Source organism: Odocoileus virginianus, chromosome 7 (genome assembly GCF_023699985.2).
Source record: "Odocoileus virginianus isolate 20LAN1187 ecotype Illinois chromosome 7, Ovbor_1.2, whole genome shotgun sequence".
NCBI classification, from domain to species: domain Eukaryota; kingdom Metazoa; phylum Chordata; class Mammalia; order Artiodactyla; family Cervidae; genus Odocoileus; species Odocoileus virginianus.
This window is the reverse complement of record NC_069680.1, coordinates 68,558,814-68,583,690: the sequence shown is the minus strand read 5'-3', so window position 1 is coordinate 68,583,690 and position 24,877 is coordinate 68,558,814. Positions and strand designations below refer to the sequence as shown.

The 24,877-nt window shown below is 50.7% G+C and overlaps 1 protein-coding gene across 1 annotated transcript in view; it reads left to right on the top strand.

Moving 5' to 3' along the window:
- Positions 1 to 3,566: 3,566 nt before the first annotated feature.
- The window catches only part of ZCCHC24 (zinc finger CCHC-type containing 24), a 64,206-nt gene continuing 42,895 nt past the window's right edge, over positions 3,567 to 24,877 (top strand). The window contains exons 1-2 of the mRNA XM_070470926.1: positions 3,567 to 4,004; positions 16,303 to 16,503. Coding sequence (XP_070327027.1) covers positions 3,759 to 4,004; positions 16,303 to 16,503 — 447 coding nt within the window. The 5' untranslated portion in view covers positions 3,567 to 3,758. The remainder of the gene's footprint in view (positions 4,005 to 16,302; positions 16,504 to 24,877) is intronic.

The following is a 24,877-nucleotide window of genomic DNA, read 5'->3' as shown; positions in this document are numbered from 1 at the left end:
ACTTCCCTACATGGGTCCTCCTCCTCCAAACACCATGCCAGGAAAGTTGAATATCACTCTTATTGAAATTATTAATACCACACTTCCTTCCCACATGATTGCTTATTCCCAGCTAGCAAAGCACCTTCCTGTTTGCCTCCTTGTTTGACCCTGTCGGGCACTAACTGAGAAAACTGAGGTTTACAGAGTGAACAGAGACTTGTCCAAAGCCACTCAGCCAGGTTTCTTTTCTCCAAACCGTGTCTTCTCTCTGTTGTCCCATCCTGGAGACCGCAGGGTGGATGGAGTTGGATGGAAAGGGAATGGGACATGGATCCAACCCTCATCTGAGAGTTCCCTGTGGTCCTGAGGACGGTGTAGGGGCCAGAGTGGCCATGTAGGAGACTGCCAGACGAGGGCCAAGGAAGAGCAAGTTAGATGTGGATTGGATTAGGAGCAGGTGGCTTAGCCCTCAGACTTCCTGGGTGACCCTGGACCAGTCCTTTTCTTTCTCTGGGTCAGGGTGCTTCCTTCTCTGTAAACTGAAGGCTTGATATAGGACCTCTGACATTTTTTTTAAAGTTATTTATTTTATTTTTGGCTGTGTTTGGTCTTCATTGCTTTGCATGGGCTTTCTCTAGTCACTGCAAGCAGGGCTAGCTATTCTTTGTGGTGCTCAGGCTTCACACTGTGGTGGCCTCTTGCTTCAGAGCATAAGCTCTAGGTGCGTGGACTTCAGTAGTTGCGGCTCATGGGCTTAGTTGCTCCTCAGCATGTGGGATCTTCCCGAACCAGGGGTTGAACCTGTGTCCCCTGCACTGGCAGTCAGATTCTTATCCACTGCACCACCAGGAAAGGCCCCTCTGACATTTTGAATGCAAGGTTTCTTAATGTGTACATGATGGGGCATGGGGAGGCACAGAGTTTGGGCCTGGACCCATCTTCTTATCCTGGGACCCAGGCCTCTGATACCTATCTTGTCACTCTTACCCATCACCCTCCATCCCATGAGAAGAGTTGCCTCAGGGACATGAGGGACCCAGTCAGCTGCTATCCAGGCAAACTGCCTGTCAGTTGCTCAAATTTATTGATCACTGACTGGGTACAGAGCCCACGTGTTGAGCAGGTGTGTTGTGGGCAAGGGGAGGGAGAAAAGTACAAAGCAAAGAAGCCATTCAGGCTTCAAAGGGGAGAATTATCAGGCTCCCATAATCCCTCCATCCAACCATTGACCTAGCAAACATTTTTGGATCATCTCCTATCTATGTACAGGCCCTGTGTAGGAACTATGGAGTGGGGGTGGTGGTGAAGAGGGCAGAGGCCACCAGTGTGGTCACCAGGTAGGACCAGTACCCTTGCAGCATCACATCGTCCTTAGGGACAGGGGTTCCCAGACCAGGTGCCTGAGATGCATAGGCTCTCTGAGGCTGAGAACCACAGCAGTAGGGTTTTGTGTGGCTAGCAGTTTGTTTCTCCACATGCCCCATCATTACCTGTTTATTGCCTGGTACCTGCCTGGTCTCTAAAGCAATTTGAATTTGTAACCCATACTAGGAAAAAATATGCACTTCAAGATAACAGGACTATCCTTGCCCAGAAGAAGAGTAGTGGGTAGAGACAGAGTTCTGGGCTAGTGCTGTGAAACTTGGGGTCTCCTTTAGGCTTCCCAACTGCCTGCTTTTGGAATTGGAAGATGTGCAATTGGAAGATGTCTCCTCTCTGACTAGCAGTTTTCTCTGTAAAACTTAGGGAAAGTTTAGGTCAGTAGTTCCAAATCCTATACAGCCCCTCCCCTTGGAACCTTAAAGATAGTATCAGAATTCCAGAGATGATCCCAAATGTTTCCAAAAGTAAATGGTTGTAACATTTATTCCCAACAAATGTGTACTTTCTCTTTCAGCTAATAGGTTTAAAATATAAAGGGTACTATATACATGTGTCTCTGATGATGAAAAATATTAAGATTGGTATGTGTGCTATCATTTGTTTTAATAATCCCAAACTGTTTGATAGACAAAATCTTTGAAAACATAATCAAATGAGACCAAAAAAAAAAAAAAAAATCCAAGGGGTTCTTGGTTGGTGACATGGTTGGAAAGGGTGGCTGGCAATTGGTCACCACTGAAGTCCTTTCATTTCCCAGCATCCACAGATGTGTGCCCATGCAGGTGGTGGGAGAAAACCTCTTCCAGGGGATAGCAGAGAGCTGACCTTCAAGGAATATCTTCTGACTTTCAAGCTCAAACTGGTAAGCTCGCAAATATTCCTAGAGGTAGGACAGTGACCCTCCCCATCTTACAGAAGAGAAAGGTTCATCAGCAGAGGTTAGGCGCAATGGCAAGGCCACTCATCTGGAAGGAGGCCAAGCTGGCACTTGAACGCCAGGCTGAATGGCTCCAGAACCACTGGAGGTTGGAGAGGTGACTCACGTCCCCCTCTAGGCGCCTTGTCGCTAGGTCCCTGGCGCTGGCGCAGCGCAGTCGCCCGAAGATTACCTAAGTCTGAGAAGGTGAAGGCCTCGGGGCTTCGGAGTGTGTCGGGCGGGGCGGGGCGAAGGATGGTTGTGGAGGCCCCCACCCTCCCACCGCAGGCATACTTCAACTAGCTGGGCTGCCCTGGGGAGCAGAGTGACAGATGTCTTCCTCAGTTCCCCAAACTCATTTAGAGTCCTGGCGACCCGCAGAGGCATTGGGGTGGGCTGGGACCCGGGGTCCGGGCGAAGGAAAAATGCAAGAAGTGAGGTGGCCGAGGAGCAGAAATAGGAGAAGAGAGAGGGGGAGGGAGGAAGGCTAGGGAAGGGGGCGGGGAGTCCTTCCTGGGGCAGGAACCCAGGCCCCCCTTGGCTACGCCGACCCGAGAAACGATTCTGCAGATGGAAGGAATTAAGTGGGAGGGGGAGGGTCCTTTGGTGATAGCGAGAGGAGGGAGATGTGTGTGTGAGTGTGTGTGTGTGTATGTGTGTGTGCGCGCGTGTGTCTGGGTCTGAGAGGGGAAGGGGAGAGGCAGACACACATCAGACTAGACGAATGTAGGAAAGACTAGAGACTGAAACAGATCCGCCGAGGAAGTTGACAGAGACGATGGACACAGGAGATGTTAGTCTGAGAGAAAGGAGAGTATGTGGAAGCTAAGAAAATAGGGGGAAAAAACAAGTGAAAATGAAGTAACTGTAAAGGAGTTGGAAAGAGACAGCAGTGAGCCGAAAGCAGAGAGAGCCTGGACAGATCAGGCCCGGGGAGCAGAGGGTTCCTACAGAGCTGGGGAGGTGGGCCCGCCGCACACAGCGGGCGGGGACTGCAAGAGGACCGCCCATGGGCGGGCCCGCACCGTGCTACCTATGTAGATGAGCTCCCCTTCCCCCCTCTCACCCCGCCCCCGCTACTCTATATTCAATAAGACAGCCAATGAAAGGCGAGGATAGTGCCACAAGGGGCGGGGCCTCATAGAACCCCACCCCAGCAGCGGCCGCTGAAGGGGTCAGCACAGAGGCAGATAGCGGATCGCCGGGCGGGGCGGGGCGGGCGGCTCGGAGGGGGCGGGCCCAAAAGTTTCCTGCCCAACTTTCGCTGCCTCCTTCCTCCGCCCGCGCGCGCTGCGGCTGCAGTTGGGGGGAGGCGGCGGCGGCGGCTGCGGGCTGAGCGCGGGGTGCAGGCGATCGCCGTCCGGGCTCAGGCGGCGGCAGTGGGCGCAGGCTCCCCGGTGCCCGCCCCTCCGCTGGAGGGGGGGGCGCGAGCGGGCGGCCGGGGTGGGGGGCGGGGAGCCGGCACCGCCGCCGCAAAATGAGCCTGCTGTCGGCCATCGATACGAGCGCCGCCTCGGTGTACCAGCCGACCCAGCTGCTCAACTGGGTCTACCTGTCGCTGCAGGACACGCACCAGGCGAGCGCCTTCGATGCCTTCCGGCCAGAGCCGCCCGCCGGCGCCGCGCCCCCAGAGCTGGCCTTCGGCAAGGGCCGCCCAGAGCAGCTGGGCTCGCCCCTGCACTCCAGCTATCTCAACAGCTTCTTCCAGCTGCAGCGCGGAGAGGTGGGTGCCCCCGCGCGCCCCCGCCCTCCGGCGACCGCGCAGGGCCTTTTTCTATCTGCCCAGCTCTTCCTGGCTTGGCCCGGCCCGGCTCCGTATTGCCCGGCCCTGCTTGGCTTGACTTCGCTCAGCTCTGCCAAACTCGCCTCCCGAAGTCCCCGGGGCGCCGGGAGCGCGTCACCTCCCCGCTGAGCCCGGCCCGGAGTGGCTCTGGGGCGGGTGGAGCCCTCCTTCCCTCTCTCCCAGCCTGGGGCGCCCTGCTCCAAGGAGGCTGAGGGGCCCGACCGGGTGGGTGGGTTCCGGATTGTCTCCAGACAGCCCGGGCGCGGCTTGTGCGGGGAGCCCCTTCCAAGTGTCCTTCCCACGCCCAATCCCATCCCCCTCTTGGCCACCGCTCGCTGGGACGGAGAGTGTGGATTTTCTCCGAGTTCCTCCGGAGGGCCCTGAAATCTTTTCTCCTCCGACTTCGGTTGTTCCCGACCCGACGGGCACTCTGGAGAGCAGTGACTCACCCGCAGAATTTTTCTGCTCTTCTCACGCAGGGACCCCCAGATAACACTATTCAGCCGCTCGCCCTCCCCCAGCCACATAGGAAGTGGTTTTTGAGGGCTTGACCCCACAGACTGTGCTGTCCCCCGCCCTTCCAGCCTGGAAGGAAATGAAAGGGAAATCTCTTGAGCTCCTGGGAGGGGGCTCGGTAGGGGGAGAGGTTCCAGCTGCCCAGTGCCTTCTCCAGAAACCTGGGCCGGCTGCCGTTGCAAAGTCTGCCTGTTGGATGGATTCAGTTACAAAGTCAGACGGGCAGCTAGATAAATACCCAGATTGCATCTTTCCCCGGCTAGATAAATACCCAGATTGCCAGGACCTCCCAGCCCCTTGGAGAGCTCTTCAGAGCCTTCCTGGATACCATCCTCTCTCCCTTCAGCTGGACTCCTCCTGGGCCCCACTCGCACTTACTCCTGCCTCATGTGAGAACCGCAGACACCCTCTGTGGCCTTCCCTCACTCTGCTTCTGGCAGCTCTCCCTGCAAAAGTGCAGAGGGAGGGGCCCAGGAAGAGGACCCACGGGAGGGGCACTTGCCTTCTAGACCAGGGCATACCAGTTAGTTTTAGGAGAGTCAGAATCCCTTACCAGTTTGCTGGAGAAGACCTGTGTATACACCAGTGTGCTGGTGATGAGGTGGGAAAGACAGAGGGTCACCCTTTGTGACCCCATAATGTGTTTGCCTCTGCCATTATTGACTAGGGAAGACATGGCTATTGAATTGCTGGCCTGAGGCCTAGAGATGGGCCAACGGCAGGCCAGCAGAAAGAAGGGATGGTTGACCTGTATTGGACTATCAGGCATAGCTGGGGGAGATGAATCTGGAAAGCACCCTTTGGTGCCAGGCGACAGCATTCGTATTCCAGAACTCTTTGTAAACTGTAAAGCACTCTCTCCACGTGAGGAATTGTTCTTGGCTAGAAATCTTTCTTTCTTACAAGGGACTTTGCCTCCTCTTCGGGGAACTGTCTTCTGAGACCAGGGGCTTTGGAGGACAGTGCCTGGGTCTTGTCAGTTGTTTGTTCTTTTACAGAACATTTTTGAGCTCCGCCTGGCCCCCTGGGGATTCCACCATAGTCCCATGGGGACCCCCGATTAGAAGACAGATAAGATGATACTGTGTGAATGGTGGGTGATTTCATGGGGATCCTGTAGGAGCCCAAAGGTAGAAGGGAGACCATGGTTCACAGATCAAGTGGGGGTCCCTAAGCAGCCTCAGCTAGCTGCTTACCTCGGTGAACCCACTGAAGGGGCACATTCCTTTGCTAGTGCCAGTGTAGAAGGAGCTGGTAAAGGTTATCTAGAGCAATGGTGGAAAACACTCTCTCATGATCTGACCTTGGAAGAACCCTCATTTCTATCTGGGCCTCAGTTTACCTATCTGTAACATGTAGTCTCTGCTCTCCCCCAGGGTGATGTGTGTAAGATTTGAGAGCTGTACAGGAGAGGATGTGCCTACAGACAAGCTGAGTTGGGAGAGTAAGGAGGGGCTTCTCCTATGCTCATGGGCCAGTGGCTTCCATGCAGGGGCTGGAAGGCCATGCCTGCTGACTTCCGGAAGACTCTCTTGGCTTCAGACTCACCCGCTCTCACCACCTCCCCCTCACCCGTTTCGCCTACTAAACCCTCTTGAAGCCCCAGCTGTGCTCCTAGGGACAGGCCTTTCCTGCATCTAGGGCTTAGCTGGTGACCTAATATGGCTCCAAAATAGCAACTGGTTGAGAAGGCAAGGAAAAATACCCCCCACCTGAATGCCACCGAGGGGCTTGTCCGACAGGAAGCAAATTGTGTGTGGGCCTGCAGGGACTCTGCGAAGGGCCCCAGGGCCCCAGGAGCGCCGCCATTCCGTGCAGAGCCTGGCAGGCCCAGTGGCAGTGTCTGCGGATGTGACTTGCATGCTGACCACTGACCATGGCCTGTCTGCGCCAGTCTGCGTGCCAAGAGCCCACCCCCTTCTGCACCACCCCCAGGCTGCTCCCACCACAATAGCAGAACACCATGAATGCAGCTGGGGTTTGGGCGGGGGTGGGGGCTGAGGACATGGGGGCACAGAAGCCCATTGTGCCCCTAGAACCTCAGCTCTGGAAGCTGAAGATAAGCCAGGGGTTCTGAGTGGAACACTGGCCCTGGGAGCAGAGAGGGAGATGGTGGAGTTCATGGGCAAGTGCAGAAACTGGCACTGGGGGGTGACTGGTTGCTTGTGGGGGTTTTCTCGGCTTCTTAGTGTGTGGTAAGCCCGCCAGGCCAAAGCACACACGGGGACTTGGTGTAGTTTTTAAAAAGGCCTCTGGGTATAGAAACTAGACCCTGTGAACGAACCCCTGTTTCAACCCCTGATCTGTGGAAACAACTATTAATATATGTCTTTGGAGGGAAATTTGTGAGGCCCTCGTCTATGCCCTTCCTCTCTTTCTCTGGGTACCCGAGGAAGGCAGGTCTTAGAGGCAGTTGGGGTTGGTGGCATGAGGGTGGGGGGTCTTCCCTGCCAGGTTTTGTTTGGAATTTAAATTCACAGCAGTGCGGAGGCTATGGGACTCCACCTCCAGAAAAGTAGAGTACCCTCCTGTTGAGCATTAGTGCTCAAGCACCTCAGAGTGATGCCAAGAGCCCCTCCTGGGTAGGTCCAGCACCCCTTTAGGGAGATGGAGCTGTCTCATTCCAGGTCAGATGTTTAGGGCAGCTGTTTTCTTTTCTTCTTCCTCCAGGGCCAGATGTGGCTTGAAGTTGTGGCTCTACTGTCAAGTGATGCTTTGTGGAGGTTGAGGGGAAGGGCTTTGGAGTCAAATCCATTTGGGAAACACAGCTTTAGTATCCTTCCCTTGGAGACACACACTGCCCACTAACACAGTAAAGGCTCTGAGAAGTCCTGCAGGGCAGAACCTGCAGCCCAACATTCTCTATAACTATTGGACTGGAGTACATTTTTGGCATAGAACACCTGCCAGTGTTCTTCTGAATATCTCCAAGTTCAGGGCATGCTCCCTCAAAGCAGACCTCTTCCTTTTTGGATATTTTCAACCCGTAGGAGGCTCTTCCTGCAGCTGTTAACCCAGATGCCCTCCTGGGTCCTAGTGCTATCTTCATAGCACCGAGGACACCCTCCTCTTTGCCTCTCTGGTCTCACTGGAGATTTGAGAACAGCAGTAAGGGTCTCATGAGGCTTACCAGACAGGGCTTCAGGCTCATACACACATGAGGCTGTTGGAACCCTTCGAGGGGGGTAACCACAGTGTCCTGATTTAAAAGGTCCTAGGTATTGACAGTCTTCTGAAGGCTTGGATATATCACCTTTGCTCTCCGTTGGTGCAGCTGAGCCGAGGGGCTGCCTGACTGGCATGGATGTGTAGAACAAAGCCACCTGTCTGCTGAGGGTGGGAGCTTGCCTCACTGGGGTTGAGTGGGCTTCAGGAGCTGAGGTTTGTTCCCAGCAGCCTTTGTGGTCGTGTGAAGTGGTGGGGGGCAGCCCCAGGGCCTGGGATGAACAGCCGTTCCAGCCCAGCTGGGAGCTTGGGAAGATGCCCGGCTCCCTCTGGCCAGCCCTGGAAAGCTGAGCTCTGACTCAGGCAAGGGAGACCGTTGTTTGAGGGCCTCTTGGCCGAGGTGGCCTGACCCTCCCTCCGTCAAATTCAGTTGACTGGGCGGGCCTAGACTCGGAGGGAGACCACACCTCGTGGACCTTCTGAGTCAGGTGGAAGGGAGGAAAGCAGGCAGCATTAGTAATAGGGAATTAGCAGCAGCAGAAAGTCAGGCGCCGTCAGCACCAAGAGAAAGACCCTGCAGAGAAGCGTCCCTTACTCTGGGTGGTGGCGCTTTATTCTAGGCATCTTTTCTTCATGGCCCCCATTTTACAGAAGAGAAAACAGAGGCCTGGCTGGTAACTCAGCAAGTCAGTGGCAGAACTTGACCTAGAAGTCTTCTCCATTCCGACTACAGCCATCCCATTGGCTCACCCTGCTGGTGTGGGTGGCATTCACTTGGATCATGTCCTGGGTGCCAGTATGGGGCATGCATTAACCAGGGTGCTCTCCCAGGCTTCAGTGCCTCTCTTGATTTGTCCCCGATCCCAAACCTTCTGAGGAGTGGTAGGCATTGCTCATGGGGGGGTTTTCTGTCATGTCCTTGCTCCAGCCTGGGACTCTGTGGGGCGTGAGTCCAAGGGTGGCCTGGCTTGGGGGAGTCAGAGGAGATGGACACCGAGCACTTCCTAGCACTCTTGTCTCATAGCACCCACTGAGTGCGGCGTCCCCATTATGCAGATGGGGAAACTAAGGCTCTTCAAGAGGAGGAAGATAAAGCCAGGGAATCAGTTGAGGATAAGGGCTCCAGGGTGTGTCTCAGGGTTCCTGGCCTCTTGTGTGTGGGTGTGTATGTGGGTGGTGGTGGCTGTGATGTATAATCTTTATTCTGCCCTCCTCTGGCTATATAGATTCACTTGAGGTTTCTGAAAACACTAAGCACCAAGCTTTCACTCTAAGCTTTTGCACTTGCTGTTGCTTCTACTGCTGCGGACTGTGCTTGTGTGACTGACAGATTCCAGCTTACTTCTTGATGGCCCCAGTGGATGTCTCTTCTCTGAAGGCTTTATCTGGCTGCCATGGGGAACACACCTCCCTCCTTCCATGTCCTGTGACAGAGAAATGGTACATGCTTCTGGTAAAGCATGTCTGAACAGTCGGCATTGCTGTGAAATATTACCCTATGTGTCAGCACTCTGAGAATAGGAATCCTGTCATATTTCACTTGGCAATCCCAGCATCCGATGCTTGGTCACTGTCTGGGACAGACTAGGTGCTCAGTAACATTTGCTAGGTGGATGGGTGGATGGATGATTTGAACTCTCTCCTCCTCTTCCTTCCCCAGACTTGTGACTAGAGAACACTTTCCTCAGCCTCTTAGCCTTTTGTTTTATCTCACGGAAGAAGTGTTTATGAATTGCTTGATAAATTTTAAAGAGCTGACGTGGGAGTCATGAAACCCTATGCCTAGAGGTGTCCCAGCAGAAGTTTAGGTGTGCAAAGTGTTCTTGACCTTCTTTGGCTGTAGGCCTCTTTGAGAATCTGAAAGCAGCTCAAGTTCCTGTCCTCAGTGCAATGCACACAGCACACCTGTCCATGTACACGCAGAACTCGCATTTGCACATGATTTCAGGGGGATCATGTGGACAGTGGACCTCAAATCCAAGCCCCTTGCTGTAGAGGCTATACGTCTTGGTGGTGCCCCAGACTGTCTAAATATTAGGGACCGTCTAGTCCTCGGATTCTCAGATCCATGCTTTCTGCTTTCACTCAATGTATTTGGTTTAGTCGCGAGAGGCAGCCCACTCCTTAGTGCCTATGTTCGAGCTGGGGAGCTGGGCAGCAGGCACGTGGCTATGAAATGTGAACCCCTGCCGGGTGAGTGGGGAGCAGGAGAGACTAAGTAGGGAGGGGGAGCCTCCTCTGGGTCTGTTCCACTCCATCTTGCTGTCACTGTGCTCCTCCATCCCTTGGTCCTTTCTTTTCCCATTTCTCTTCCCCAACTCCCCTTACCAAGAAGAACACAGCCTGCTTATTGAAATCTGAATCTCCCATCAAGTTCTATCTGTGTCCAGGGGGCTGTGTTTTGCACACCCCAGGTGAATGGACTTCTAGGAGGCAATGGTGCCCTTAGGGGTCTTGAGTGGAGGGTTGCTGTATCTGTCATGGTCAACACTGCTGCATTCTTGGTCCACAGGTCATCTTTGGACCTAGGAGACAGGAGCAGAACTGGAGTCTAACCACAGCTGGGGAAACCCTTGGTCTGGCTTCATTTTTCCCATTGGCCCGCTCCATCCTTGGCCATGGCTGTCTCCCATCCCTGAGCCCAGCCCACTTCCACCCCTGCTTTTTCTATAGAATGTGTGTGAGTTTGTGAGCATGTGTATGTGTCTGACCCCAGGAGCTGGAGCCCCAGATAGACCCTAGGGGTGAAGAAGTGCAGATATCCTTGGAGAAGGGGTGGAGTCATTTGTGAGATGAATGGTTTCTTGTCCCAAAGAGAGGCATGTGGGGGTGCTTGTGTGTGCATGTGTGTGTGCGCATGTCTGTGTGTGTGTATAGCAGTGTGGACAGGGATGGCTTTGGGGGATAAGGAAGCAGTTGTTCAGCTGATGGAAGAATGGAAAAACCCCCACAGAGCTGGGAACTAGGACAAGAGGATTCCTCCTCTAAGGCTTTCTCAGGCCCCAGGGGCAGCAGACTCCACATTTCTCTGCACAGACCTTTCCTGCGGTGCTGCGCCCACCTCTGCCTGCTGTCCCTTCTTTTCTTCTTGCACCCATCTCTTCTTCTTCTTGGCTGCCCTCAGAAGCTCCTGCCCACCTGCCTTGACTCCTGCCTGCCTCTCCCACTGTGCCCTCTTTCTGTCCTGGGGATGGTGGCCAAAAGGAAGCACAGTTTGTCAGGTTGACTTGTCCTTGAAAATCTCTCCTTGTGTACCCTCAGCAGAACCACCACTCCTGGGGCCCGAGCCCCTCACACAGCCCAGAGAAGCTGGTACCCTGTCTCACCAGGCCTGAGGGGCTTGGCAGTGTGGAGTCACAGGGCCTCTGTGCCACGGAGGATGGTCCTTGCCAGGTGGCTCCCCTTCCTGTAGGGGAAGACAAGCCTTGGAGGCCATTTGGGAGCTGAAACATAACAGGCCAGCAGATCGGGCTGTGAATCTCCTCTCAGACACGTACTGGTTGTGTGTCCTTGGGCAAGTTACTCAGCCTCTCTGAGCCTCAGTTTCCAGTTCTATAAAACCGGCCCGACAAGGCCCATCTGAACAGTGTTCTTGCCAGGTATGAGTCTAAGAAAGGGAAAGGATCCAGTTGAGTATGTGACACAAGTAGGCTCAGAATAAACTATAGTTCTTCCCATCTAACTTTCCCCAACCGTCGGGCCAGAACCTTGGAGAAGTTCCAGCCATGGACAGGAATCTGCTGCTTTGTTCCCTGCATGTGGCATAAGGATCCCACGCTTCCTGCTCGCTGCTGGGGTCACTGACCCAGGGAGGAAGGAGGGGTGGTCTCCTCCCCAAGGCTGTTCTTTTGGGCCTAGATGACCCAGAACCATACACTAGTGGGGCTGCCCTCACCCCCCAGCCAGAGCAACAAAATCTGGGGTGAGAGCACCCTCTGACTTAGTCTGTGGGAACTCAGAGACCCTGGGCTAAATCCTTCAAGGTATTAGGGCATCCAGACCCCCATCTGTCAAATGGAGCCCCCTTCCTGCCTGTGATTGCCTACATGCAGGACTATCAGGGGCTGCAGGAGCACTGGAGTCTGGTCTCTGGGGCAGTGGAGGATGGCAGAATCTTTGCCTTTGCGAATGTTCAGCCCTATGAAGAGATGAAGAGGTATCTCTGTATAAGGAGATGAGAGACAGACTTCAGAGCTCCTTCAGGCCAGGGCAGAGGAGTCCCCATCCCAGCCCACAGTACAGGGCTATGGCCAGGAGGTCTGGAAGGCCTCTGGAAGGGGCTGGGGCCTCTGTGGCCAGTGGGACTTCAGGAGCACCTGGACCTGTGCTTTTCACACTGTCCCTTGCAGCTCAGGCCTGAGCAAGAAGGGGTGGTTTCATGGCCACATCACTGGGGTCAGAACCAGGTCAAGAGCCAGATCCTGGAGGGTTTGGATCCAGGGTGGGCATCCCAGGAGTGGACAGAAAGTGCAGGCCTGGAGAGAGAAAAACAGTGGCCAGTGAGACACCAAGGGGAGCAGCCTCACTGTTGTAGAATTAGGGGCTGACTGATGAAGGGAAGCCCTGTCCAGCCTTGCCCTCTAGCCACGGGCGGCAGGACTTGGGAGAGGTAGAGCCTTTGTGAATGAAGTGCCCTCTTGTGTACCGTGCTCTGGGGGCATCTTTCAGTACCTGACTGTCTGGACCTTAATAAAGCAGGCCTGCAGAGATCATAAAGTTTGCCCTCCTTCCCTGCTCCCTGTTAGATGTGGGGAATCTAAAAGCCCAGGGCCCAGCTCCATGGGCAGAGGGGAGGGCGCTCTGGGTGTCCTGGCCTTCCACAGGCCGTGGAAACGGCTGAGAGACCGGCTTGCCTTTTACCTCTATGGGCCGAGCTCCTCAGGGCTTCAGAGAGGAAACAGCTTGCCGCCCCACCCGCCCATCCAGCCAGCCGGCAAGCAGAACTCCTGGCCCTTAGGCCTGGCTGCGCGCCCTGGTCTGTGCCCCTGGTCTCACTTTCTCCATCGTAACTTCAGAGTGAGGCTGGGTCTGCTGACTGTGCCTTCCTTTCGTCTTTTCCTGGTGTCGTCTTGAACTGGGGCTGGGGAAGGCAGTTGGAGGAGCTGTGAGGGCCAGGCCAGTGTGCACTGGGTGGAAAGAGGCAGCGGGGAGGGGAGGCCTGGCCCCGCTCCTCTGACCCACAGCTGCCTCTGTGACCCTCCTCAGGGACAATGCCGTGACCTTCTTGAGGTGGTGGGAGGGGTGTCAGGCTGCCGGGGGTGGGGGAACAGCCTGCTCAGAGACCTCTGGCTGCCCAGGGATACCCGCGGGGCTGCCCGTGGACAGGGGTGTGTGGCCACAAGATAGGGGAGAGGTTTTTCAGGGTATAATTAGTGCAGTTTCTGGCACCCACCAAACTTCCCCTTCCTCTTGACAATTTGCTGCCAAAACAGCCCTGATTCCTGTGGACTTGCTTAAATCTTATCCAGAAAAAAAAAAAAAGAAAAAGAAAAAAGGAAAGAAAGAAAAAAAAATAAGAGGGTTGTTATTTGTGAAATTGCATTTCCCAGTCATGAGAATGAGTCACACCATTTGGAACTTCAAGTTTCTTGTTTGGATGAACTTTTCTCTGGGAGGCTGGGGCAACACTGCCCTCCCCCAGACCAGTTTGGATGGGGAGAGGCCTAGAGACAAGCTAAGGAGAAACCTTGATGGCTGGAAAGTCCAGGTGCTCCCAAGGCCAGGTAGGGCTGGGAAGGTTGTACCTTCCAAGGGAGATTGAAAATGCTGACTTGGGCTTAGGGGTGAATGGGGTGTGGGGAATTAGTGTTTAATGGGGACAGAGTTTCAATTTGGAATGATGAAAAATTTCTGGAGATGAATGGTGGTGATGTATGCACTGTAAATAATGTGAATGTGCTTCATGCTGCTGAGCTGCACGCTTAAACATCGTTAAAAGGATAGGTTTTTATATAACGTATATTCTACCACAGTGAGGCAAAGCAGATTCTGGGCCTGGTGGCTGCTTTGGTAGGTCTCAGGTGGGACCCAGAAAAACTGTATTTGTTAAAAGTTTCCCAGGTCATTCAATACAAGTTTGGACACACTGATCTAATCCGTAAAATGGGGACAGTGACTCAGCGCTGTGGTGAGCATTAGTTATCTTAATACATGTAAAGCTTCCAACACCAGGGACATTAAAGTGCTCAGTTCATGTTACTAGTATCATCTAATCCCACTTCCGCTGGGACTCTCCCCACATCCCTTAAGGTTGTCCTCTCTTGGCTCGCATACCACTCCCCCAAGGATGGGGGACCCTCTCCCTTTCAGGATGGACCGTCTGGGGCCACCTGGGAGCTGGAAGGTTGCCCTCAGACTGGATGCAGGTTCCTGTGGGATCTTCCACAGTGGCCCTTGCAGTGGTAGAGCAGAGATTTGTGACCCCACCGATTATACAGTCCATGGAATTCTCCAGGCCAGAATGCTGGAGTGGGTAGCCTTTCCCTTCTCCAGGGGCTCTTCCCAACCCAGGGATCGAACACAGGTCTCCCGCATTGCAGGCGGATCCTTTACCAGCTGAGCCACCAGGGAAGCCCAGGATGTCATCAGGAGCCTTTAGGTTCAATGCACAGTCCCTTAGGACTGACTGTGTGTTGGGCCTGAGCTGCCCTGGTTGTCGTGTCTGTCTCTCCTTCCAGATCCCAGGCTTTGGTCCAAGCCTACATGAGAGAGAAAAGAGGCCCAGAGAGGGAAAGGGCTGGGCCAGGGTCACAGAGCAGGGTGTCCAGGGAGCCAAGAAGAGTAAGGGCTGTGTCCTCCAGTGAGGAGTGATGGACCTCCAGAGGCATACATGTGTGAGGTATGGGCTCTGTCCTCGTTGGAGGAGGGGTGTCTTGATTCCCTGGGACCAGCTCTCAGCTTACTCCCCTCCCTTCCAACACTGAAGGGACACAGAAAAAGAACTATCCCCATTGGTATGCCCAAGAACTGGAGCCTAGTAAGCCTGAGCCCCGTGCCCAGGTTTGTCATCAGGCCCTGGGGAAGCTACCTCTTTCTAGCATTGGCCTGGCCCCAGGAGAAGGGTCTCATGGCCATTCCCTGCCAGCCTCAATGCAGGCCCCACCTTTGCTGAATTCCAGTGTGCCTGGCCGCCCAGAGCCCGTGACTCCTATAAATAGAGGCTGTATACACCAGGAGGGGGTCTGGGCCGCGTCTGCTTTGAAGCCAGGCAAGACATCTGGTTCCTGTCAACTGGAGGTGGGAGAGGTGAGAGAGGTGGGCCGTTTCCTCCCCGGGCTTCCAGAGAGCTGGCCCGGGCTGGGCTGAGGGCTCCCCGGACACACGGTGCACGGGCGACGGGCTGCAGGAGGCCAGGCAGAGTGCCGAACTTTAGTCTTCTCTTCTGTACAGTGGAAACAAGGCTGCCTGCTAGTCACCCCACCAGCACATGGCAGAGTTCTGGCTCTAGCAGGTGGCTTTCTGCTGCTTGTCTTACCCCCTGGCAGTGTGTAAAGAACTAATGATCACCATCATCACCATCATCATATACTGAGTACTTCCCCAGTGCCAGGCAGGAAATAAAGGGTTATGTTAGCCTCCTAGAAACCCTTGGAGGTAGCTGTCATTAATCCTGTTTACTGGATGGGGTCACTGGGGTCCCGAGTGTTTCACTGTCTTGTCCATGGATGCACAACTCAAGCTGGGATTTGAACACGGACTCCAAGAAGCCAGAGCCTGCAGGTGACTAAAGAGTTGGTATGAAACTAGGAATAAAACCACCATATGACCCGGCAATCCCACTCCTAGGCATATACCCTGAGGAAACGAAAATTGAAAAAGACACAAGTTATCCCGTTGTTCATTGCAGCACTATTTGCAATAGCTAGAACATGGAAGCAACCTAGATGTCCATCAACAGATGAATGAATAAAAAATTGTGGTACATATACACAATGGAATATTATCAGCCATAAAAAGGAACACATTTGAGTCAGTTCTAATGAGGTGGATGAACCTAGAACCTATTATATGGAGTGAAGTAAGTCAGAAAGAGAAAGATAAATATCATATTCTAATGCATATATTACAGAATCTAGAAAAATGGTACTGAATAATTTATTTACAGGGCAGCAATGGAGACATGGGCAGGGCAGACTTATGGACATGGGGAGAGGGGAGAGGGTGAGATGTATGGAAAGAGTAACATGGAAACTTACATTACCGTATATAAAATAGGTAGCCAATGGGAACTGCCCGTATGGCTCAGGAAACTCAAACAGGGGCTCTGCATCAACCTACAGGGGTGGGGTGGGGAGGGAGATGGGAGGGAGCTTCAAAAGGGAGGAGATACATGTATACCTATGGCTGATTCGTGTTGAGGTTTGACAGAAAGCTACAAAATTTTGTAAAGCAATTATTCTTCAATAAAAAATAAATTGAAAAGATCAGGGAAGACAAAAAAAAAAAAAAGAATCGGTATGAATTTGTGTGTGTGTACAAGCCTGTGGAAGTGCCCACAAGGCCGTGGCTGCACCAGCGGCCAGGCCTCCAGAGGGCTCACAGCCTCTGTCCCCTTCAGGCATTGAGCAGCAGCGTGTACAAGAGTGCCTCACCCTACGGCTCCCTCAATAACATCGCCGACGGCCTCAGCTCCCTCACCGAGCATTTCTCCGACCTGACCCTCACCTCCGAGACCCGCAAGCCCAGCAAGCGGCCCCCACCCAACTACCTGTGCCACCTGTGCTTCAACAAAGGACACTACATCAAGGACTGCCCCCAGGTAAGGCAGCCCGGCCCCAGTGGGGGCTCGGGGCCCTGGCTGGCCTGTGGACCAGCCTCCGTGGGTAGAGGAGGCAAAACAGCTCGCCGGGGTCCCTTCCTCCAGCACCTCGCCCCGTGATCGCTGGCCGCCACTTCTTTGTCCCCTCTGGTTTTCCTGGGGCAGGCTAGCTGGTGTGGATGGGACAGAGCTCCAGCTTGGGCCTGCACTGGCCGGTCAGCAGTCTGGGAGAGGCACCTCAGAGTGAGATTCTGGGCCTTCCAGTCTCCCCTCACCCCACCCCAGTCTTCCTGCCAAGGTGGGTCCTGTTACCGTCGGGCAGGAGGGGCTGGCTCTCCTGAGAGCCCATCACCTCCCACTCACAGGGAAGGAATGTGGGCTCCGGGCCAGGAACCCAGATGTGCGCCCCCTCCCCCAGACCCCACCTCTGCCTGCTCTGCGGCCTGCAGCCTGTGAGGGGGAGGGGTGCCCCCAGTATAGGTCTGGGTGAAGGCCTCAGGCAGGGGCTTCCCAGGTGGCTCAGTGGTATAGAATCTGCCCGCATTGCAGGAGACACAGGAGACACTGGTTCGATCCCTGGGTCGGGAAGATCCTCTGGAGGAGGAAATGGCAACCTACTCCAGTATTCTTGTTGGGAAAATCCCATGGACAGAGAATCCCATGGGACAGATGGACAAAATCCCACGGGCTACATTACAGTCTGTGGGGTCACAAAGTCAGATGCAGCTGAGCACGCACACACGAAGGCCTCGGGCACGGAGGGCTGGGCATTGCTCCCTGTGGTGGGAAAAGGGTCAGGAGCAGCCCCCATCTCTCCCCCAGTGTTTTGCTGCAACAAGGTGGGGCTCCGGGGGCAGACCTCACTCACCGGGCGACCCCTGACTCTGACAGGTGTGGCTTTGGAATCCTGGGGAGAGATTAACAGTTGGGTTACATACAGTATGAGATTATCAGCGATTTTTTTTTTCCTATTATTTTTTCATACTTTTCACTGTTTTCATGGCGTGGTACTACTTTTATTTTATACGTGTAATGGAAATGGAATCCTGGAAACTCAGAAAATCCATGTAGTCTTGCTCTCCAGATGTTGGCAGCTGAGGGTGTGGCCAGGCAGGGCTGGGTCCCTCTAAGACCTGTGGGGGTGCCGAGATGCCAATCACCACTCTTCTCAGGAATGGCCACGCCACGCTTTAGGTCCCTGCTCCTTCAAGTGCAGTCAGCCATCGCCACATCAATGTCGCCCCAGAGCTTATTAGAAATGCAGAACTGCAAACCCAAGCCAGAACTGTGATTCCTGGTGATTCAGCCGGTGATCTCAGCCTCCCCCCGCCCCTGGCCAAGAGAGGCCCACCCAACCTGGACCCATTGCTGGCTGACCTCCAGATCCGCACCCCCTGGGCAGATGTGTGCAGTGAGCAAGGGACCCTTGGCACAAGGGCACCCTGGCAGAGGGTCAGGCCCCTAGCCCCCAGGGTTCTAGGGATGGGACAAGAAGCCAGCAGGTGGCTGAGGATCTGGCTGGTTCTCAAGGATACGCCTAGGCCCACCCAGGGAGCAGCCCCCTGTGCTTTCCTTGACTGAGCCCCCCAGGCCACTCCACACGCAGGGCCTGTCAGCTCTCAGTCACCCTGCCTCCAGGGTGGAGCAGGACTCCGCTCTGTTTAAGGAGGAGATGGACACTGTGCTAAGTGCTCTCTAAGCATTTCCTTTAACACTCACATCTGCCCAGTGTGCTGAGTGCTTTTAATAACCTCCTGTTACGGGTGCATGAGCGCACCTCCTCAGAGCCCCCGGAGAGTGTCTACTGGGTGGGCAGCCCAGGAAAGCTTCTAGGAGAGGGGCTTGAGTGGGGCTGGCAAGTTGATGAGTAAGGGGTGACCGGTATCCAAAGGCAATGGAGGATGAAACAGAGACAGAGGGACAGTGACGAGGTGTGTGTGTGAGTTTTGTGTATGCGCTGCTCTTTCCCAGATGGAGCCAGAGTCTTGCCAACGTGCAGGATAGAGGGTGCCTCTCCTCAGGGTCTCTTGCTTCCTAGCATGGTGCTATATGTTACACAGTGTGTTCACGAATCTTGTGCAGGGCTCTCAACTCTGTGGCCGAAGTAGGAATAATAGCCCCATTTTACAGCTGAAGAAACAGAGTCTCAGGAGAGGACGGCTGCAGAGAGGGCTGAACCCTGCTCTTGAGACCTCGGTGCTCTCTGCTTCCTTGAGCATCCTTGCTGCTCCAAGCTGAGAAGCCATAGCCTGTGGAGCCTCACTTTCTCCCTAGAGGTCCTTTTCTAGCCCCATCTCAAACCTGATTCTGTCTAGGATGCCTGCAGGCCTGAGGGCCGCCCTTTACTCTTCACAAGAGTCACCATTTGTAAAATGAGGCTGTCGAGAACACTCACATCGTGGGTTGCTGTGGGGACTCAGTGAAGTAATGCATGAAAAGTGCTTAGCACAGTGCCTGGCACCCAGTAAGTGCTCAGTAACTGTTGGCTAGCATTGTTTTTGTCTCCCTTATGTCACAATGTGGAGTGCACATGCCTGGCTAAGGATTTTAGCAGGCTGGAATAGGACTGCATGCTCCCCACCTCTCTGCTGACCACAAGCCCCAGGTGCTGAACTGAATTTATCTCTGTACCCCTCTGCCTACCCAGGTACCACACAGTGCAACAGGTGCTCAGTATGTTCCTGAATGAAGGAACAGGTGGAAACCCTTGTTCCAAATGAACTATTATGTAAGAGCTCAGCACTTTTAATATTTAAAAGTGGAATGCTTGTTTTGGGGAACATCTTTAATGAGATATAATTCAACTATTTATAATAGACAAGTCGATGATTTTTAGTATATTCACAGAGTTGTGCAGCCATCACCGCAGTCAATTAAAGAACTTTCTTGTCACCTTAAGAATACACCTCATACTCTTTAGCTATCACCCCATCTCCTAACAACCACTAGTCTACCTTCTATGTCTGTAGATTTCCCTATTCTGGACATTTCATATAAATAGATTCATATAATATGTGGCCTTTTGTCCCTGGCATATGCTTTTACTTAGCATATTGTTTTCAAGGTTCGTCCATGTAATAGCGTTTATTAGCTCCATGATTCGGGAAGGGTTCCATCTGCTTTTACTTTCTGGAAGAGTTTGTGGAGAATTAATATTAATTCTTCTTTAAATGATTAGTGGAATTCACCTGTGAAGCCATCCAAGTGTGGGTCTTCTTTTGTGGGTAGGTTCTTTTAAATTACCAATTGAATCTATTTGTTACGGGTCTATTCAGCTTTTCTGTTGCTTCTTGAATCAATTTCTGTAGTTTCTGTATTTCTAGAATTTTTCCATTTCAACTAAACTATCTAATTTATTGGCAAGAAGTTTGTTCATAATATTCTCTTATAATCCTTTTTATTTTATGTTTTCCTCTATCATGTCTGATTTTTATAATTTGAGTCTTCTCTCTGTTTTTCTTGGTCATTCTAGCTGAAGGTTTTTTAACTCTGTTGAGCTTTTCAAAGAACCAACTTTTGGTTTGGTTGATTTCTTCTATTTTTTTTCTACTCTCATTTCATTACTTTCTATGCTACTCTTTTAAAAAATTATGGCAAAATACATATAACATAAAGTGTACTATTTTAACCATTTTTCAGTGTACACAGTTCAGTGGCATCAAGTACATTCACATTGTTGTGCAACCATCCCCATCAACCATCCCCAGAACTCTTTTTATCTTGAATAACTGAAACTCTGTACCCATTAAGCAATAATTCTCTCCCCTCCCCTCTCCCAACCCCTGGAAACTATTATTATACTTTCTGTCTCCAAGAATTTCACTACTCAAAGTACCGCATATCAATGGAATCATACAGTATTTATCCTTTTGTGATTGACTTATTTCACTTAGTATAATGTCCTCGAAGGTCATTCATATTATAGCATGTGTCAAAAGTTCCTTCCTTTTTTTTGCCTTGTGATATATTTTTATTAAAAACCTCCTTCCCTTTTAAAGGCTAAATAATATTCCATTGTGTGTGTGTGTGTGTGTGTGTGTGTGTGTGTGTGTGTGTATCCATGTGTCTGAGTGTCTACCACATTTTATTTGTTCATTTATTCATCAGTGAACAACTGGATTATTTCTACCTTTTGGCTGTTGTAAATAATGCTGCTTTGAACATGGATGCACAAATATCTTTTAGTCCTGCTTTCAATTCTTCACTCTAATCTTTATAATTTCCTTTCTTCAACTTGCTTTATGTTTAGTTTGCTCTTCTTTTTCTAGTTTCTTGAGGTTCAAGGTTAGAATACTGATTGTACATTTTTTTTTTAATCAAATGGAGGTGGTTTTAGCTATAAATTTTCTTCTGAGCTGCATCCCATAAGTTTTGGTATGTTGTATTTTCATTTATCACAGCATATTTTCTAATTTCCTTTGTGATTTCTTCTTGGAGCCACCAGTTATTTAGGAGTATGTTATTTAATATCCACATATTTGTGAGTTTCTCAAGTATCCTTTTTTAATGATTTCTAATTTTATCCAATTGTGGTTGGAAAACACACTTTATATTATTTCAGTGCTTTTAAATTTATTGTGGTGTTTCATGGCCTAAAATTTGGTCTGTCCTGGAGAATGGTTTATGTGCGCTTGAGAAGTATACAGATGGGTGGAGTATTCTGCAGATGTCTATTAGGTCTAGTTGGTTCATCGTGTTGTTCATGTCTTCTGACTCCTTGTCGACATTCAACCTAGTTATATTGTAAATTATTGTAAATAGGAGTATTGAAATCTCTATTATTACTGAATTGACAATTTTTCTTCAGCTCTGCTGCTTTTCGATGGATGTATTTTGATGCCCTGCCATTAGGTACATCTGTGTTTACGATGGGCTTTCCATGTGGTGCTGGTGGTAAAGAATCTGCTTGGCAATGCAGGAGGAGCAAGAGACACGGGTTTGATCCCTGGGTCAGAAAGATCCCCTGGAGGAGGGCATGGCAACCCACTCCAGTATTCTTACTTGAAGAATCCCATGGACAGAGGAGCCTGGTGGGCTCCAGTCCATAGGGTTGCAGAGTCAGACACAACTGAAGCGACTGAGCATGCACACATGCTTGTTTATAATGGCTGGGTTTTCCTGATGGAGTAATCCTTTTGTCATTAGAAAACGTCCCTCTTTATCTAGCAATATTTTTTGTTTTAAAGTCTATTTAGCCTGATATTAGTGTAGCCTGCCTTCTTATGGTTGTTGTTTACCTGATATATCTTTTCCCATCCTTTTAGTTTCTATCAGTTCATATCTTTGGATCTAGAGTGTGTCTCCTGTAGACAGCATATAGTTAGATCTCGGTTTACTTTTTATCCAACCTGACAATCCTTGCTTTTTGTTTGGGTTGCTTAATCCATTTACATTATTGATAACGCTATTGTTAATGCACTTTTTATATATGCTATTATTGATATAGTTGGATTTAGATCTGCCATTTTACTTTGTTTTTGAAATTGCTCATGTCCATTTTGTCCCTTTGTTCCTCCTTCACTGCTTCCTTTTTCATTAAGTGATAATTTTCTAATGTAGCATTCTAATTTCTTTAAGTATTTTTTCACCATTTTTTAAAGTTATTTCCTTAGTGGTTGCTCCAGGTCTTATACCCCTTAACTCATCAAAATATGCTTCATATTTGTACTAACTTAACTCCAGTGAGAAATGTTACTTAACTCCAAAATAAAAATGTTACTCTCTTATGGTTCTATGTTCCTTGTTCTTGTGGCATTATTGTTATACATATTACATCTATGTATATTACAGACTCAACAATGCTTGTTAGAATTATTACTTCATTTAACTTTTTGTGTTTTAGAGAAGCTGAGAGAAGAAATGAGACCAATTATATATCTATTGTTTTTTTCATATTAGCCTTCTTATTTCACATTTTGAATTCTCATCATTTGTTCTTGTGGATTCAAATTACCACTTGGTGTCATTTCCTTAGCTCAAGACACATTTTCTCCCACCCACCTTCTTTGTGCTATTATTGGAAAAGGTACTATATTTCTATATGTTATAAGACAGATATTTTGAATTAGCTAAGAGAAGAAAAAAAGTACACACTTATACTGTCTTTTATAAATACATAATCACCTTATCAGTGCTCCTTGCTTTTTAATGTGTATGTTCATTGGTCTTTGGGGTCACTTGCTTTTAGCCTGAAGAACTTCCTTTAGTATTTCTTGAAAGATTGGTGTGCTAGCAGTGGGGAATTATCTGGAAATGTCTTTATCTCACATTCATTTTTTAAAGATTGCTTTGTTGGGTATAAAATTCTTGGCTGACAGATTTTTAAAATTTGAGCACATTGAATATGTTATACCACTGCTCTCTGGTCTCCATTGTTTCTGATGAGGAGTCAGTTATTATTAGAAATCAATTGTAAATGACATGCCATTTTTCTCTCATTGCTTTCAAGATTTTTATCTTTAGCTTTCAGCAGTTTTACTGTGATGTGTCCATTTGTAATCTCTTCATCTTGATACTCCTTTGGATCTGTTGAGCTACTTGGATGTGTTAATTAAAGTTTTAAATCAGATTCGGGAAGTTTTCAGCCATCATTTCTTTGAATGACTTTTCTACTTCTTTCTCTCCTCCCTTTTTGTGGAATGACTTTTAAATGGTTTAAATGCTTTTAAAATCTCAAATGGTCTGACTAGGGGTGGAATATGCAGAACCCTAGGCCAGCCCTCCCTGGGTCCTGAAGCTGCCATGCAGCCCCAGGCTCAGAGAAAGGTAGCAGTGAAAACCTGGTTAAAGCATTCACTGCCAACAGCCTGGGTAGTGGGATACAGGCACCAGAGGATGGTAACCTGTTAATTGATTCTTTTCCAACCTTAAGGATAGAGAGAGGTGTCCAGAGTTCAGCTCCTTAGGCTGGTGAGACTTCTCATAGCTACCAGGTGCAGTGCAAGAGGATTGGGCACTGTATGAAGAGGAGGCCCAAAAGCAGAGGCAGAAAGTGCTGGAGATAAATTTCCAGTGTTGGTGAAAGGCAATCCCTCTTTGTGGGGTGAGGCTGTGCCTGGCCAGGATTTCTCTCCAGCTAATGTCAGCAGTGGCCCAAGAAAACTAGGATTCAAGAATATTTATCATTGACCTCTTTAAAAAATCTGTCCCTGTAGCTATCCGTATACAGTGTACCAGGTTTATATTCAAGGGTAATAGTAATAATATGAACAGCAATAATAGTACTCTCTAAGCATTGAGTTTACCTCTGAGCTTAGTGTGTAATATGTACCAGTTCCTTTAATTATCTCAAAAACTCCATCAGGTCAATTGCCAGATGATAAAACCAAGGCCCACAGAAGTTGGGTGGCTCGCCTAAGGTCACACAGCTAATGAACAGCAAAGTTGGAATTGAAACTCAGGCCTTCCTGATTCCAGAGCCCTTGCTTTTTAAATTAGATCCTACCACCAGCATCAGCATCCAGGTTTTGATCTCCACCATCATTCTCAGAAAGTCAGCGTTTTTATAAAAAGATGGGTTGCTAGAAATAAAGAGGGATAAGGACAATGTGGACAAAAACTGTATCAGGCCTGGTCTGTCCAAGTCATTGTATCTGGCAGATTCCTCCACTGGTCCAGCCTCAGGGTGTTTGCTGACCCAGTGCAGTCAAGGAGGCCAGGGCTGGTTGGGGTGTCAGCTGTGGTGACCGCAGAAATTCCAGATAGCTGTAGGGGAGTCATGGGTGCTCTCTGTTAGGGCTGCCCACAGGGTCACCCGTGTGTCTCACGTTGGCTTCTGCACACGAATGTGGCAGGACCTGCTCTGCATCATCCACATTTGCCTGTATGGTATGTGTGTATGTGGTGGGGCCTTGACTAAGTGCCACATCCGTGTTCAGGACACACAATCTGTCCAGGACAGAGCCAAGCCCAGCCCTCAGTACGATCTCCCAGTGCTTCCTGAGCTCCTACTGTATGTCAGGCCTGTGCTGGACAAGTGCTTGACCTTTGCCCACAGTGGCCCAGTGTGGACAACAGAAATGCTGTTGGCTGTTCAGGGTGGTCAGGGCTATAACATTTGCAGTGAGGGACCAGCTTTGCCTGGGGCTTCATGGGAGGCCTCAGAGAGGAGGAGTCTGAGTGCGGAGCGGGGAAGGCTTCCAGGAAAGTGTGTTAATAGTAGGAATTTGCTTTCCGGGAACTACGAGCCCTTGGCGACAGCTAGCACTCTGGGTGCCTGAGGGGAGGAGCAGGAGGTGTGGCTGCAGCAGGTGGTGGAGGATTTGTGTGCCAGGCTACACAGTCTGGACTTTATCTGGAGGGCCAGAAGAAGCCATCCAGGGGTTTTAGGTGACACACTCAGATTGGCATTTTGAAAGATCACGCTGGTGGCAGT